Source organism: Cetorhinus maximus, chromosome 22, assembly GCF_964194155.1.
Source record: "Cetorhinus maximus chromosome 22, sCetMax3.hap1.1, whole genome shotgun sequence".
Lineage (NCBI taxonomy): Eukaryota > Metazoa > Chordata > Chondrichthyes > Lamniformes > Cetorhinidae > Cetorhinus > Cetorhinus maximus.
This window is the reverse complement of record NC_135900.1, coordinates 45,320,395-45,338,742: the sequence shown is the minus strand read 5'-3', so window position 1 is coordinate 45,338,742 and position 18,348 is coordinate 45,320,395. Positions and strand designations below refer to the sequence as shown.

The following is an 18,348-nucleotide window of genomic DNA, read 5'->3' as shown; positions in this document are numbered from 1 at the left end:
TTGAAATTATGCCCTGCACACCACAGTCTAGGTCATTAATATATATCAGGAAGAGCAAGGGTCCCAACACTGACCCCTGGGGAACTCCACTACAAACCTTCCTCTAATCTGAAAAATATCTATTTATCACTACTCTCTATTTCCTGTCACTCAGTCAATTTCTTATCCAAGTTCTGCCGAAGGGCCATGAAGGCTCGAAACGTTGACTGATTTCTTCTCCGCCGATGCTGCCAGACCTGCTGAGTTTTTCCAGGTAATTCTGTTTTTGTTCTTATCCAAGTGCCTACTTTCCCTTTTATTCCATGACCTAGAATTTTGCTCTCAAGTCTTGTGTGGCACTGTGTCAAATGCCTTTTGAAAATCTATAGACATCACATCAACAACGTTTCCTTTATCAACGTTCTCTGTTACCTCCTCAAAAACTCTAGAAAATTAGTTAAACATAATTTTCCCCTGCTGAGCCCATGTTAGCTTTCCTTAATTATCCTGCGCTTGTCTAAGTGATTATTGATTTTATCCCGTACGATAGTTTCCAGAAGTTTCCCTACCACTGAGATCAAACTGACTGGCCTGTGGTTGCTAGCTTTATCTTTGCACTCCTTTTTGTACAAGGATGTAACATTCACATTCTCCAGTCCTCTGGCACCTCCCCTGTGTCTAAGGGAGACTGGAAGACTATCACTAGCGCCTCTGCAATTTCCACTCTCGCTTCCCTCAGTACCCTTGGATGAACCTCATCCGGTCCTGGTACCTTATCCATTTTAAGAAACACCGCCTTCCCCTTGATTGTAAGTTCTTCTAGTGTACCAGTTACCTGCTCTCCCATCTCGGCCTGGGTAGGATCCCCTTCCTTTGTAAAGACAGAGCAAAGTACTCGTTCAACACCTCTTCTATTTCTCCAGTCATCACATGCAAGTCCCCTTTTTTTTTGTCCCTAATCGGCCCTACTATTGCTTTTACCACCCTTTTATTATTTACATGCTTATAGAAGACCTTGGGGTTTCCTTTCATGTTTGCTGCCGGCCTCTTTTCATGCTTTCTCCTTGCTTTTCTTATTAGTTTTTTTTATTCATTCACAGGATATGGGCTTTGCTGGCTGGGCCAGCGTTTATTGCCCAGCTCTAATTGCCCTTGAGAAGGTGGTGGTGAGCTGCCTTCTTGAACCGCTGCAGTCCATGTGGTGTAGGTACACGCACAGTGCTGTTAGGAAGGGAGTTCCAGGATTTTGACCCAGCGACCGTGAAGGAACGGCAATATATTTCCAAGTCAGGATGGTGAGTGACTTAGAAGGGAACTTCCAGATGGTGGTGTTCCCATCTATCTGCTGCCCTTGTCCTTCTAGGTGGGTTTGGAAGGTGCTGTCTAAGGAGTCTTGGTGAATTCCTGCATTGCATCTTGTAGATGGTACACATTACTGCTACTGTGCGTCACTGGTAGAGGGTGTGGATGTGGTGCCAATCAAGCGGACTGCTTTGTCCTAGACGGTGTCCAGCTTCTTCAGTGTCGTAGGAGCTGCACTCATCCAGGCAAGTGGGGAGTATTCCACCACACTCCTGACTTGTGTCTTGTAGATGGTGGACAAGCTTTGGGGAGTCAGGAGGCGAGTTACTCGACGCACAATTCCTAGCCTCTGACCACAGTATTTATATGGCTAGCCCAGTTCAGTTTCTGATCAATGGTAACCCCAAGGATGTTGATGGTCGGGGATTCAATGATGGTAATGCCATTGAATATTAAGAGGCGATGGTCATTGCCTGAAATTTGTGTGGCGAGAATGTTACTTGCCACTTGTCAGCCCAAGCCTGGATATTGTCCAGGTCTTGCTGCATTTGGACATGGACTGCTTCAGTATCTGAGGAGCCGTGAATGGTGCTGAACATTGTGTAATCATCAGCAAACGTCCCCACTTCTGACCTTTTGATGGAAGGAAAGTCATTGATGAAGCAGCTGAAGATGGTTGGGCCTTGGACACTACCCTGTGGAACTCCTGCAGTGATGTCCTGGAGCTGAGATGACTGACCTCCAACAATCACAACCATCTTCCTTTGTGCTAGGTATGACTCAAACCAACAGTGAGTTCCCCCCCTGATTTCCATTGACTCTAGTTTTGCTAGGGCTCCTTGATGCCACATTTGGTCAAATGTTGCCTTGATGTCAAGGGCAGTCACTCTCACCTCACCTCGGGAGTTCAGCTCTTTTGTCCGTATTTGAACCAAGGCTGTAACGAGGTCAAGAGCTGAGTGACCCTGGCGGAATCCAAACTGAGCATCAGTGAGCAGGTTATTGCTAAGCAAGTGCTGCTTGACAGCACTGTTGGTGACCCCTTCCATTACTTTACTGATGATGGAGAGTAGACTGATGGGGCGGTAATTGGCCGGGTTGGATTTGTCCTGCTTTTGGTGTACAAGACGTACCTGGGCAATTTTCCACATAGCTGGGCAGATGTCAGTGTTGCAGCTGTACTGGAACAGCTTGGCTAGGGGCGTGGCAAGTTCTGGAGCACAAGTCTTCAGTACTCTTGCCAGAATATTGTCGGGGCCCATAGTCTTTGCTGTATCAATGCTTTCAGCCATTTCTTGATATCATGTGGAGTGAATTGAATTAGCTGAAGACTGGCATCTGTGATGCTGGGAACCTCCGGAGGAGGTCGAGATGGATCATCCACTCGGCACTTCTGACTGAAGGTTGTTGCGGATGCTTCAGCCTTATCTTTTGCACTACTGTGCTGGGCTCCTCCATCTTTGAGGATGGAGATATTTGTGGAGCCTCCTCCTCCAGTGAGATGTTTAGTTGTCCATCACCATTCATGACTGGATGTGGCAGGACTGCAGAGCTTAGATCTTATCCGTTAGTTGTGGGATCGCTTAGCTCTGTCTATCACTTGCTGCTTATGCTGTTTGGCATGCAAGTAATCCCGTGTTGTAGCTTCACCAGGTTGACACCTCATTTTAGGTATGTCTGGTGCTGCTCCTGGCATGCCCTCCTGCACTCTTCTTTGAACCAGGGTTGATCCCATGGCTTGATGGTAATGGTCGAGTGGGGAATATGCCAGGTCATGAGGTTACAGATTGTGTTTGAGTACAATTCTGCTGCTGATGGCCCACAGCGCCTCATGGATGCCCAGTCTTGTTGCTAGATCTGTTCGAAATCTATCCCATTTAGTGCGGTGATAGTGCCACAGAGCATGATGGGGGGGTATCCTCAATGTGAAGGCGGAACTTCATCTCCACAGTGACTGTGCGGTGGTCACTCCTACCGATACTGTCATGAACAGATGCATCTGCGGCAGGCAGTCTGGTGAGGATGAGGTGAAGTATGTTTTTCCCTTTTGGTTCCCTCACCACCTGCTGCAGATCCAGTCTAGCAGCTATGTCATTTAGGACTCAGCCGGCTCGGTCAGTAGTGGTGCTATCGAGCCATTCTTGGTGAATAGGACATTGAAGCCCTTCACCCAGGGTACATTCTGCGCTCTTGCCACCCTCAGTGCTTCCTCCAAGTGATGTTCAACATGGAAGAGCACTGATTCATCAGCTGAGGGAGGGCGGTAGGTGGTAATCAGCAGGAGGTTTCCTTGCCCATGTTTGACCTGATACCATAAGACTTAAACGGGTCCGGAGTCAATGATGAGGACTGTATACCACCTCTGCTGGGTCTGTCGTGCCAGTGGGTGTTGGTGGAGCCTGGGACGTTATCTGTAAGGTATGATTCTGTGAGGATGACTGTGTCAGGCTGTTGCTTGACTAGTCTGTGAGACAGCTCTCCCAATTTTGGCACTCGCCCCCAGATGTTAGTAAGGAGGACTTTGCAGGGTCGACAGTGCTGCGATTGCCGTTCTCGTTTCTGGTGCCTCGGTCGATGCCTGGTAGTCCGTCCGGTTTCATTCCTTTTTTGTGTCTTTGTAGCTGTTTGTTACATTTAAGAGTGAACCACATTGCATGGGTCTGGCGTCACATGTAGGCCAGACCAGGTAAGGACAACAGATTTCTTTTCCTAAAGGACATTAGTGAACCGGGTTGTTTTTTTACAACAATCGACAATGGTTTCATGCTCATCCAGATTTTTATTGAATTCAAATGCCACCATCTGCCGTGGCGGGATTTGACCCGGGTCCCCAGAGCATTACCCTGGGTCTCTGGATTACTCATCCAGTGACAATACCACTACGCCATCAGCTCCACCCCTTATTAGTATATTCACTTCCCCTCTGATCCTTCTATATTCAATCTGATTCTCCATTGTATTTTCTATCTGACATCTGTCATATGCACACTTCTTCCTTTTTATCTTTACCTCTATCTCTCTTGCCATCCAGGGCGCTCTGGATTTATTTGTCCTACCTTTCCCCTTCAAGGGAATGTACCTTGACATTGCCTGCAATATTTTTTCTTTGAAGGTGGCCCATTGTTCAGCCACCGTCCTTTCTGCCAACATTTGATTCCAACTCACTTGACTCAGGTGCATTCTCATCCCATTGAAGTTGGCTTTCCCTTCCCCCAATTAATAATCCCCGCTCTGGATTGTTCCTTGACCTTTTCCATGATTAACCTAAACTGTATGATACAATGGCCATTGTCGCATCGAGGCTATCCCATTGACATTTGATCCACTTGGGCCAGCTCATTCCCCAGAAGCAGGTCCAAAAGTGCATGTCCTTCCGTTGGACCGGAAATGTACTGCTGTAGAAAATTATCTTGAACACATTCCAGGAACTCTTGCCCCTCTTATCCTTTTGTACTATTTCCTATCCCAGTCTACATTTGGATAATTGAAGTCCCTCATTATGATTACGCTTTAACTCTTGCACCTCTCCATAATTTCTTTGCAAATTTGTTTCTCCACATCCTTTCCACTAGTTGGTGGTCTATATACTATACTGATCAATGTTATTGCGCCTTTCCCATTCCTTACCTCTAGCCAGAGAGATTCTGTTCTTGACCCCTCTGGAACATCCTCTCTCTCCAGTCTTATAATGCCATCTTTAAATCTTTAACCAATATTGCCACTCTTTCTCTCCCCACCCCCCCCCACCACCGCCTTTCCTTTCTCTCCTAAACATCATGTACCCAGGAATATTTAACATCCACTCCTGCCCTTCTTTGAGCCAGGTCTCTGTTACAGCAATAATATCATAATTCCATTTGTCAACCTGTGCCTGCAGTTCACCAATCTTATTAACCACACTCTGTGCATTCACATATGTGCACACTAGTCCTGATTTAAGCTTTATTTTTTTCACTATCCTGCTTATTCTGACCCCAACTTACTGTTGCTTTCTCTAATTCTATCAAACTCTCCAACTATTCTGTCTACCATGATACTACCCTCCAATATATCCTCGTTATCATTTGACACTTCTCCACTTCCCACTGCCAGTTTTTCTCCTCTGCACTCTGAATTTCACCCCAGGCTCCCATCCCGCTGCCATCACCCCCCAGCAGCACTAGCAAGCCTCCCCGCAAGGACACTAGTCCCAGTCTTGTTAAGGTATAACCCGCCCTTCTGTTACAGGCCAGAATTGATCCCAATGCCTCAGAAATCTAAAGCTCTCCCTCCTACTCCATTTCTCCAGCCACGTGTTGAACTGCTCAATCTATCTATTCTTATGTTTACTAGCACATGGCACTGGGAGTAATCCTGAGATTACTACTCTTGAAGTCCTGCTTTTTAATTCCCTTCCTAACTCCCTAAAACCTGCCTTCAGGGCCTCATCCCTTTTCCTACCAATGTCATCGGTTCCAATTTGGCCCACGACCTCTGGCTGTTCACCCTTCCCCCAAAAGAATGTCCTGCAGCCGCTCTGTGACACCCTTGACCCTGGCACCAGGGAGGCAACATACTTGGAGTAAGATGAGTATTGTTGGTAGGTGGGGATGAGCATAGTTGGGTGGGGGGTTGGGGTATGGATTGTCGGGGGGTGCTGAGCTGTTTTGGGATAGAGGCATTGAGTTATCTTGGGGTTATTGAACTCTATAAGGAGGGGGTGCCGACTTGTGTTGGAGTTGCAATTGTGCTGGAGTGCTTTGACGCTCCAGCTGATTTACTGAGAGCTGCGTTCCTGAGCAGGCTTTACACCCGCTAGTAAAAGCTCTTAAGTAAGTATAGGGCAAACAGCCCAAATCTGCGTGGAAATGGCAACTCGCTCCAGTCTCATAGGGAATCGTGCAGCCGTCTGGGCAGGGCAAAATTGGCAATCAGAAGTTTAAACTTCTCATGTACATGTGCTTGTCGGGGCTTCCTCAGGGTCCTTGCATGTCAAAGGTTTAAGTTGACTAAGTTGCTGCTCCCCATATCAGAAAATTCAGGGCATAGCTTTTATACATATTGAATCCTGATAATTACTGGCATTGATGTGGGCTTAGTTTAATATGTTTTCAATTATTAATTTACTCAATCTCTGGGCAAACAAACGTTACCTTTCAGCTAGGCACTGTTTCTTAAATTTAGCTTCATTTGTACCTTAGTGCATTTTTTGAAAAGTGATAGTTTGTTGTCATTTTGTTGACTGTCTTTAATTTACAGCAGTTGCTGATGGTGACTACATTAAATTCAGACATGGAGGAATAATTGGGGGTTGGATAGGGGTGGCACAAACAGAAATATCTGTTAATGCATCCAAAACCCATTCTGTTCAAGTCTACAATGGAAGATTTAATACCTTGAGAGATTATAACTTTCTCCTATTTCCTCCTTCTCCAACTCTTTAGGTATTTTGATGATCCACTGGATATGGGAGGTACATTTTCAAAATGGAATGATAATAGTGATTCCTTTTGGAAAACGGAAAGCAGCAGTAGAGAGAAGGACATATTTACTTCAAAGATATCATTAAATGATGGGTATGACTTCTATGAAAATATCCAATTTGTTGTTATGCCTCATTGCTGAATATAACTGCTTGCTTTCAATAGATGAAATAAATACTTAAACGTATTTAAGTAAAGCAAAAATTAAGATTAGCACCCAAATGTATGTTAGCCGTGGCTTAAATTTTAACTCTTGTTTTAGCCTCTACATTTATTACATTTGTGTTATTTTGACCAACACATTTGCTAGTAAATTATTTGCTACTTTAAAGTTTGATTGTAATTCTGCTTCCCCCTTCCAACTTCAGCACCTCTCCACTCCATCCCCCACACAATCCATTTTAGTTCATGCACATTCCATTTTCAATGCTAAAGTGAACTCTAGAAACACTTGCACAAAAGCAACTGTAATGAGATTGATACTAGTTTTAATGTTGGTGTTAACTTTCCAGGCCTGCACGTCGTAAACCAGAATTAGATTATGTAGTGGTCTCTGAGGATGCACAGAGAAAATTTGGCAATGTCAAAGCCATTTCTTCAGATATGTATTTCGGAAAACAGGATTCTGCAGAGGTGGGTGTTTCACCATTTTCTGAATATATGTGATCAGTGTGTTGAATTAACTGGGTACTCTCTGTTCAGATGCATGCAGCCTTTAATACCGGCAGTATGAAAATGTAACATTTCTCTGCTGAATGCATGCTCTGCCAAAACAGATTTCAGCAGTGCAGAACAAATATTAACTACTTTCTCAGAAATGAAATTGAGTTGTAAGGCCTGTTGTGAACTGTGCATGGTACTGTTTTAGGAAATATACTGGCATGAACAATTAGTGAGTATACATACAAGCCATTCTTGTTGAAATGCTGGAGCTTTCAGGTGCACCTTAGCACCAAATAGAATACGTGATTGGTTGCTCTACCTCGAATGAGGATTGTTATTGGTGCTTGTAGAAACATTAATAAACAAAACTGTGCTTGCCAATTATTTACAAGATGTGTAATATATATGTAAATGTATAGCCACATAGGTTCTCATTTGTCTTATGAGAAGAAAATTACACCATCTTTGGAAATTCATTGTCACAGTCATTACCTTTCGTATGAAGAGCCTGGGATTTTCTCTGTGCCATATGCAAAGCTGCTGAGGAAAATGAGCTGCAACAGCCTGAGCTCATAGTGTGGCCCCATAGTGAAAAACTGCACTTGATTCATTATTCACTGGCACTGAATTTGTCAATCTCACTCAGAAACCATAAGGAGAACTGATGTAGCAAGTTGAGATATTCTTCAGAGGTTGAGGTTTTGGCTAGTTTATTAAAAGAGCTTATATTTGTGTCTAGTCAGATGTCTTGTGCTGAAAATACTTGACACTAAAACTGTCAAATATTTATGTAGTGGATCCATCCCCTCATTAGTCTTCGTTCCAAGGTTGGGGGTTGTGTATACCTAACCTTTTATTTATAGTTAGTTTATTGTTGCAAACAAACTCTTATACTACTCTGTCTAGAAGACTTTCTTTGGAGAAACGGCGATTATTTTAATAAATAACATATTTCACAAGATTTTGATTAGGATTATGTATTTACAAAATAATCTGTAATTTTACAATTCAATTTTAAGGCCAGAACTGGTAGGTATTAAACCCTTTTTTAACAATTAATTGTGTTCAATGCCCCAAAAACATCCTTTTTTAAATTTTGGGATGCTTTATCTACAGTATGAAGCCAAAACTCGACTGGAGCGATTTGCAGGAAGTTCATCTATCAGCTCCACTGATCTATTTGAGAGTGAAAAGAAACAAGCATCAGGTAAGAGGCCAGCAATGTATGAATATTAGAGAGAAACTACCTCTTAAAAAACAGAGTACGCATGTAAACTGAGCACAGTATGTGTTGTGATTATTTTCTATCTCTCCTGCTACAGACCTCCTCTCCTCTTATGAAAAGTTTGTTTAGTTTCACTTTATTTTTTTGTAAACCAGTGGTTAAAGTGATCCAGAATGCTGGGAAATGGCTTTTCAGCTCATAACCAGAGATCCTGATGTGCTGCCTCCGTGTCCCTGATAACTAACACTTCTATTTTCTTCCATCTAGTTCCCGAATTGCTGCTGCTTCTCTCAACTTCAGACACTCCTTAAACTAAAGGAATGACATATCTATCTGTCTTAACATCATTATATTAAAAATGTTACATGTGCCCACGTTTACTGTTTCAAATCATACATCTCTCAATTCTGGGCAAATTTCTTCTTGCTAACTTTTTTGCAGCAGAGTTACATGCACGCCATTTGTTTACTGTGAAGCAACAAGATGGGAGACATGCTAGTAGTAATATGAAGGTGGTATGTGTGATCACAGATTCCTGTGACACTACTTCAGTCATATTTCATGTCCTGATAAGGTGTAAAGTCTAAGCAAATTTCTTGCAATTGACTGGCTCATGTACCAATATATTTACATTATAACTACTTACACTATTATTGTCACTAGATTTGATGTAAACGTCCCAGCATAACTACATCCACGTTCTAGAGCACCCCCGCGTTGCAGGGCCACAATAGAGAAACATGCTGCCCAACAAAGACTCCAAGTCCACAAAAAATTGTTTTTGTGTCTCTGGCAGTCACAAACAGATTGAATACAAGAACTCGCACTACATTGCCATTACATGCTACACCTCACTGCAGCCCACTTAACAGCACTTGCTACAACCACACAAATCATTATTTTTACAACACTTTGTCCATTATAAAGCAGCATATCAACCAATTTACTATAACACCAGAGGAGTTCCACAAATCTATCTAAGCTTTGCACTTTCTTGCATGACTTCCACCACAATTTGGCAGCACAATTTTTAAGAAAATCATATATGGATGTTGCAAAAATTACTGATTGGCTAACAAAAGAGGCCTCATTTATTAAATCACCAAACAAATATCCAGTTGTTTAAATGTCAATTAATCTAAAATATTCAATTCAGTTACTGTGTACAAATAGAATAGAATAAGCTGAAAAAAACCAAATGTACCAATTTCTTGATTTTCCTTTTGAAAACTGCCAAGGAGCAAGAAATAATAATTCAGTTGGTCCAGCAATTAATTAGTTTGAGTCACCATCTTGAACGTATCTCCCAACTGAAAAATGTAGCAGTAAAATTAGCATTTATAATCTGGTATCCCCATAAAATAATGAACAATTCTAAATAAACAGGTACAAAAGGTGACCAGAAAGGCTAATTAAAAGTTGACTGTTATACAAAGGGAAAGAATTGTTGTCTCAGTTGTACAAGAACTTTGGTCACACATCTGGAGTACTGAATTCGGTTTGGGCATTGCATCCTAAAATGCATTTATTGTACAAAAGCAAAATAAAAACAGAAAATGCTCAGCAGGTCAGGCAGCATCTTTGGAAAGAGAAACTGAGTTAACATTTCAGGTCAATGACCTTCATCAGAATGGATATATTGTAGTTAGAGTGGGAACATTACAAATCCACCAAAATTATACAGGCTTCAAGAATTCCATTATTAAGGACAAGCTGCATAAACTGTGCTTGTATTCCCTTGAGCTTGCTAATTGAGTTTTTTTAAATGAGAAAAGGATTCAATAGGGTAGATATAAAGAAGCTATTTTTGAAACGCTTTTACAAAGTGCAGTGGAAATCTAGCTGTCCCAAAAGGCTGTGAATGCTGGATCAACTAAAATTTTCAAAACTTAGTTCAACAGATTTTTTTATTCAGAAAGGATGTGGTTCAAAGATGGATAAAGGGATTTGGGGTGCAGATTAGCCATGATCTAATTGAATGGCGGAGCAATCTCGAGCAACTGAATGGCCTACTCCTGATCCTAGTAAGAAAATCCCACAATGGCAAAGTCTACAGATACCAACATAGGGAGTAGAATCTGCCATTTGCAGTTAAGGGATTTCAAAATACTACTTTTTTAAGAAACAAGGGTTCTCTTTCTCTTTATGTTTGAAGCTCCAGTGGCCATAAATAGTCACACTTCAGGACTTGATAAATGGTGCAAGCTTGTATATGAATGGTTTGTCAATCAGATCCACCCTATAATGTAAATGAGGCAGATTCCATAGCATTAATTCTCATGATGCTTCACGATCACAGGAGAGTGACACATTTGAGGAAGACATATTTGATTATTCTTCACATATCTACGCCACATATCCACATCACAACACTTAAGTGTTCCTTATGTGAGTCTAAGAATTTTGCATTCACTACCTTTCCTGGAAATGCATTCCGAATGTTGATCCCTTTGCATGAAGAATTTCCTATCATCGTGTCTTAAATTTTCTTTTTCCTTTAAACCTGATCCTTCCCATATTACTATCACAACTTTAATGTTCTGGGTTTACTTTTTACTGTTTGATGTACTATTGTATGCTTGCAAGAGACCCCTTCTTAGTTGTTTTCATTCAAAGTTGAAAAGCTAAAGTTTTTCCTAGTGTTTTCTTTTGATTTAGTGTCACAACCCTTTGGCTTGAATGTCACCCTGGTTTCTTTTGATGCAATTCTATAATAAAAACAGCAACTTAAAAGTAATGTTCCTCTGCATTATTTTAATTTGTTCATTAATTTTTTCCTCTGGTTGCCACATTCGGTTTGCAGCTCACAGCCAATGCTAATTCTGCACAGGAAGTGTGAATGACTGCAAGAGACTTGAGGGATACTAAAAACCCCCAATAAAAATTCCATCTTAATCACTGCATATAACAATATTTGTGAATATAATTCTTAAGTCCTTTTAATTGGAAAAACATAAGCTATGAAATGTAATTCCCACATTACTATTGTGTTCTTTTGGTGGCATAGTTAGAGACCACCAAACTGTCCTGGGCTCTAGCTGGCACAGAGAACACGAACAAGAGGAGATTTTCAGCTAAGGAATCATCCTGAGAATAGCACTTGATATAATGTTCATATCTTGCTGGATTAAACTGGCTTTGAACTTAGCATTGCTAACATTTGAATCTGATTTTTTTCAAAGAAAAGTTTGACTTTCATGTGTACTTCCAGTTATACAAATTCATAATAAGCACACTGAGGATCGGACCAAGAAATTCGTGTTTTTTGTGTTCAGTTTTATTTTCCTCAATTTCTTTTATAATGGGTTGCATTTTGCTTAGAAGTGATTTATAAAGCTGATCAAAATTGTATGTTCATGATTTGATTTGTTCTCTTAAGCAAACGTGTCTCTGACCAACGTGTTGCCATCAGCTCCTGACATGGCACAGTTTAAGCAAGGTGTTAGATCTGTGGCCGGGAAGCTATCTGTTTTGGCCAATGGAGTGATGACTTCCATTCAGGTTGGTATAATTTATATAACAAATAATCTTTTGGTGCCTTTTATCATATAAATTCTTGTGACCAAACCGCATTTATATATGTATATATGTGTGTGTATGTATGTATATATAGATAGATAAGTTTTGCATTAGGCATGTATCCATCATACAAAATGTTGTACGTCATTACAATTACATCTCAATCAGAAGACCATTGTTCTGGAGTTTTAGGTTTACAAGCAACATGAGTTCAGCTGCAAATACAAGCAGTTACAAATACCCACACTTCAACAGGAAGTGCTCAAAGGGATAGGTCAGGTTAAGCAGACCCCATGTCATCAAGAGATCTACCAGTATTAATCAAGGTTTATTTTTTAATCAAAATGATTCAAACTTTAACATCGATCACTGAAAGTGAACAACATTTTTAATCCTCCTTTGTAATATCAGAGTTTGTAAAAATGTTCAGTTAAGTCTCTAAAGTGAGAACTAATTTTGCTGAAGAATTATATTGAATGAAATGCTATACATTTAAAATTACCTTTAAAGTAAAAATGGTGGAGAGACTCGGTGAACCTGTAGTTTAGCATATCATCTTACCTGTGTTATTATTCATCTGTACTAGTGAATGGTAAGGGTAAAATTAATTTGGGTGGTTTGAACATAATTAGTTGTGTCATGGGTTTACTATGACGACAAAATGTCCATAATTTGATGCACATTAGAACACAATTGCAATCTCTGTCTCTTTCTCCAACTTTTTTCCACTCCCTTTCTGGAAATGGTTGAGCCTCTAAGTCTAAAAGTCTTATCCAGGTGTTTGAATAACTTGTAAAATAACGATTCCTGTAAATTTTACAATGATGACCAGAACATCTTGAGGCACTGGTGAACGTACAATTTGTCTTTCAAGCTCCACATGCTGTTTCTCAGTTACACATAGGTGGACTTTTGAGGTTAGCAAATCTTCCATGTAAGACTATCATGGCCAGCAGCCTGAGTGGGATATAAATTCAGTGGCCCAGACTTTGAGGTCAGCAGGAAAGTCACAGCACATGTCACTGACCTTGAAGAAAACTGCCCACAAAAATCTAATCTTGTTTCATTTTAAATTTAGTTTTGTTTTTGCAATGTTGATTTCATTCTGGCTCCAACTATAGGAATCTCTAGTGTCCAGGAATAGTGATGTCATCAAGCTGGCTTAGCAGCTAATCACATTGAAGAATTCTCACAGACAGCAAGCCAAGAAATAACAAGCTGGTTTTATTATTCATTTGTTATAACTTTACAGAAAGCGAAATAAAGATTGGGACATACACATGGGTTCAAGATAGAAGTTGAACATTATAAACTTTTTAAAAAATTACTATAAAAATCTATGGAATTTTTTAGTATGAAATGGAGAAATTTGACATTCCATAAATATAAAATTAGTTTTTCAGGGCCAGAGAGTTTGTTTCAAAGTAACTCTAAGAACATAAGACAAAAGGGTACTAGGAGTACACAATTTGGCTTTCGGACCTCCTCTGCCATTCAGTATAGCCATGGATGATATTCTGCCTCAACTCTACCTTCCCACACTATCTCTGAATCCCATAATTCCCTTAGTATCCAAAAGATTTATCGATCTCTGTCTTGAATATTTAGTGAATGAGCATCCACAATCCTCTGGGTTAGAAAATTCCAATGGTTTGCAACCCTTTGAGTGAAGAAGTCTAAAGAAATTAATAATATCCCCAAGTTCCTCACTTCTACTAGACCTTTAATTTCCCACTATTTCCAGAATGTTTTTGAGTCTACTGTGAAGATAATACAAAGCATTTGTGCAATACCTCTGCCATTTCCTTATTCCCCAATATAATTTATTCTGTCTCTGCATGTAAAGGACCCATGTCTACGTTCATAAATCTCCTCCTCCTTGCATACCTATGGTAACTTTTGCAATCTGTTCTTATATTTCTTGCTAGCCCGCTCATGTATTCTGTTTCTTTATTAGTTTCTTGGTCATCCTTTGCTGTATTCTAAAATCCTCCTATTCCTCAGGTTTACTATTTTTAGCAACATTATAAGCCTCTTCCTTTAATCTTATACTATAATTAAATTCGCTTGTGAGCTATGTTTGCCCAGTTTTCCAAGGGGGGGTGGGGTTTATTCTTTTAGGGAATGTACATTTATTGCAAATTATGAATTAATTCTTTAAATGTCTGTCATTGTTATATACCATCACATCTTTTAATGTAGTTTCCAATTTACCTTAACCAACTAGTTTGCTTTATTCAGATTGCTGACCCTAGTTTTAGACTTCACTAAATCATTATTCCCTAGAGGCTCCTTTACTGCATGATTATTAATGAGCCCTTTCTCATTGCCCAAAGCTAGATCTAAAATAAACTGTTCCCTTGTTGGTTCCTTGACATACTGATTTTGAAAACCATTGTTTATACATTCCATGAACTTGTCCCTTACATTGTCACTGCAGATTTCTCCATATAAAAATTAAAGATTACTTTGTTACATGCACCTCTAATTTCCTGATTTATACTCTGGTTGACAATGCAGCTACTCCCACCCACGTTTTCTATCCCTTGTTGTTTCTTAGCTGCACTCAAACTGATTCTACATCTTGATTTTCTATGCAAGGATCCTTTCTCTCTACTGTATTTTATCCCATCCTATGTTATCTCGACTACTCCCCGAGTCCTTTTTCATTTTGCTCCTCTCTTCTATAAGTCACGTAACCTGGAATATATGATTCCCAACCATAGTCAATGCGCAACTAAGCTCTTATTTCATCTATTTTGTTGCGAATGCTTCATGGATTCAGATATAATGCCCTCAGCTATATCTTTTATCTATTTTTTCCTGATGTGACTTTGAAGCTGGAGGCAATGCAGTCGTGGAAAGAACATTGATTATGACTTAGTATGGCATTGCAAACACAGTTAGACCTCATTCAGCAAGGCTTGACTTTTTCAAAGGTCCTAACAGTGAGAATAATGGCATTAAAAAGTGGGAGCTCATGTAAAATCAGTGATTTCTAGTTAATTTCCATCTGCAAGGACTTCAACAGCACACCCCATGAAGGAGCAGGGAATCATTGGCAACAGCGTTTGGATTTCTACATTTAACTGTGTATGTGCAGACACCAGATGTTGTCAGTTTCACAGAGTGAGGGTGAATGCTGACAATATTGCTGTTGTTAGTGCTGCAAAACCTACCATGGCTTTTTTTTTGTTTATACTGTATATCAAAGCATATAGTAGATTGTTCCCTCCAGGACACCCTGGTCCACTCCTCCATCACTCCCTACTCCTCAACCCCCACCTATGGCACCTCCCCATGCCCACACAGAAGATGCAACACCTGCCCCTTCACTTCCTCTCTCCTCACCGTCCAAGGGCCCAAACACTCCTTTCAAGTGAAGCAGCATTTCACTTGCATTTCCCCTAACTTAGTCTACTGCATTCGTTGCTCCCAATGCGGTCTCCTCTACATTGGAGAGACCAAACGCAAACTGGGCGACCGCTTTGCAGAACACCTGCGGTCTGTCCGCAAGAAAGACCCAAACCTCCCTGTCGCTTGCCATTTTAACACTCCACCCTGCTCTCTTGCCCACATGTCTGTCATTGGCTTGCTGCATTGTTCCAGTGAAGCCCAACGCAAACTGGAGGAACAGCACCTCATCTTCCGACTAGGCACTTTACAGCCTTCCGGACTGAATATTGAATTCAACAACTTTAGATCTTGAACTCCCTCCCCCATCCCCACCCCCTTTCCGTTTCTTCCCCCTCGCTTTTTGTTTTTTGCAATGATTTGTATATATTTTTCTTTTCCCACCTATTTCCATTATTTTTAAATCTATAACTGTAATGCCCTGTCAGTCTTTCTTAATTAGCACATTATCTTAGATAATATCACCACCTTTTACACGTCTTTGTTCCTTTGTCTGTGACATCTTTTGATTATCTGCTCCTATCACTGCTTGCTTGTCCCTACAACCACCACCAACCAGCTTTATATTTCACCCCTCTCCTAACTTTACTCAGAACTCAGTTCTGCTGAAGGGTCATGAGGACTCGAAACGTCAACTCTTTTCTTCTCCGCCGATGCTGCCAGACCTGCTGAGTTTTTCCAGGTAATTCTGTTTTGGTTCAGTTATGTTACTCGGTTGATGTTTTGGTAAAACAGGAAATCTAGCTCCTGTGAACTTTGATCTCTGCATCACCACTTTATCCATTCAGTTTGAGAAATCTATTTTGGATTCAAGCTGTCATGGTAGGGAGAAATTGGGTGCTAAAGTTGTGTCTTGTCCACAGATTCTTTCGCATAGCTAGCTATTTTGGCATGAGAAATAACTTTCTAAATATTCTAATATTTGATAGCAATAAATTTATAATGGTTACAGAAACCCCTCTCTTCAACAGACCATTTACTTGTCTTTTGCAGGATCGATATGGCTCCTAACTGGATACAAACATTATAACGAAATGAATGTGAAACCTTTCAGAAGTGATTTACATTTGGGTGCCTGACTCATCATTGATTACCAAAATATTTTGAAGGATTGTTCAGTTAAGATGAAAGTCTTTTGCCACAGTGCGGTGCTTGAATTGCATCCGCTGACATCTATCTGCGTTCCTACTTGAGTTTTCCCAGTGTCAGTCTGTCTCAGGTAATACTGTGCTTTAAATAACGAGGGAAAAAACTCATCTAGGAGAAGGAAATTATTTTTCAGTCATTTAGAGTGCGATTTTTATTCTCGTTTAAACCAGGCAGAAAGGTATTAAATATCTAGAACTTTAGTTAGTTTGGGAAAAGGGTGCAATATTCAATTTTTTAAAAATGCTATACAGATATACATTACAATATGGGTAAATCCGCAGCTTTAAAGAAGTGCTCTTATAAATTGGGTTTTGTTTCCTGTTTAATGAAACAGTGTTTGTATAATTAAAACACTACACTGAACTCTTAATGGTGAGTGTGCAGTTTATTATATGGATTGTTTGTTTACTGGAACAGATCACCGTTTTGGGTCTTAAACAATTGTAAGATAGAACTGTTTATTGGTACTTTGAACAGATGATTATATGCCAAAACACTTAACATTTAGAAGTATATAGTCTGTAGGAAATTGAAATATGGATATTAAACAATATGAAGTTTGCAAGGTACCATATTGGGAATTACAGGCAGTTGGAAGGTGATCATCAATCATTTCTGTTTATAGCAGAAACCTGTAAGGTGTGCTTTTTGGAAACCAATTATTTCTACTCATGGGACCAAGTAAATAAATGTAAATGGTAATATTCAGTAGCTGTATATTGTAATGAATCTTAATTTTTGAATCATTATGTTTAAATTGCGCACTTTCTGGCGGCAAAAAGCTGGACTGGGATATGTAAACATATGTATTTCTAATAAAAAAAAGACACATTTGCTTCACAGAAGTGGGTCAATGCTGAAATTGAGCTAAGTAGGAAACGTAAGCAATAAATGAATGATTATGGTAAGATTTCAACAAATTGACTCTTGTATATGTATTATACTAAAGTCCATTGTTTGGGGAGGTAGCATACGTCATCAAAGATTAGAGCCCAGATCTTTGAACAGTACGATAGATACGTTACAAAATGCTGACTTTATAAAACAGGATATTGCTTGTCGAAAATAAGGGAGAAAACGTTTTCCATTGTTAAAACAAAATTGTTAAAAATATTAACTTTAGTTAGAAGGCTGTAATCGGGGGCTGGGGGAGGAATCAAAACATTAAGAAGTAGCCTTTTTGCCAATAAAATGTTATTATCTGCAGATCAACAGTTGCATCATAGCATTGAGGTCAGAATCGTGCTGATTCTGGACTATCAACTGAAGAATAAAGTATTTTGTTCGTCCTTATCTTCTAGTCCAGACTTGATTCTTCCTTTACATATCTCTGGAATCTAACATGCAGCATTTCCTGATGTTGTATTCAATGATGTTTTAAAACTGTAGAAAATTATGCATTTATTGACCCTGAGGTGAACTTTTTGATCACTGTGGGGAAGAGTGACTGGAGTTTACCGATAAAAGCAAAATGCTGCGAATGCTGGAAATCTGAAACAAAAACAAAAATAGCTGGAAAAACTCAGCAGGTCTGACAGCATCTGCGAAGAGGAATACAGTTAACGTTTCGAGTCCGTATGACTCTTCAGTTTACTGATTTATGACTCCACCAGAAGTTGAACATTGAGACTTGTG

General features: G+C 40.0%; 1 protein-coding gene across 2 annotated transcripts in view; it reads left to right on the top strand.

Annotated features, from left to right (window-relative positions):
• The window catches only part of LOC144696660 (ADP-ribosylation factor GTPase-activating protein 3-like), a 93,579-nt gene extending 75,573 nt beyond the window's left edge, over positions 1 to 18,006 (top strand). For both annotated transcript variants that reach the window (XM_078568219.1, XM_078568217.1), the window contains 5 exons: positions 6,705 to 6,836; positions 7,256 to 7,376; positions 8,523 to 8,613; positions 12,011 to 12,132; positions 16,558 to 18,006. In XM_078568219.1, coding sequence (XP_078424345.1) covers positions 6,705 to 6,836; positions 7,256 to 7,376; positions 8,523 to 8,613; positions 12,011 to 12,132; positions 16,558 to 16,575 — 484 coding nt within the window. In that variant the 3' untranslated portion in view covers positions 16,576 to 18,006. The remainder of the gene's footprint in view (positions 1 to 6,704; positions 6,837 to 7,255; positions 7,377 to 8,522; positions 8,614 to 12,010; positions 12,133 to 16,557) is intronic.
• The last annotated feature ends 342 nt before the right edge of the window (positions 18,007 to 18,348 follow it).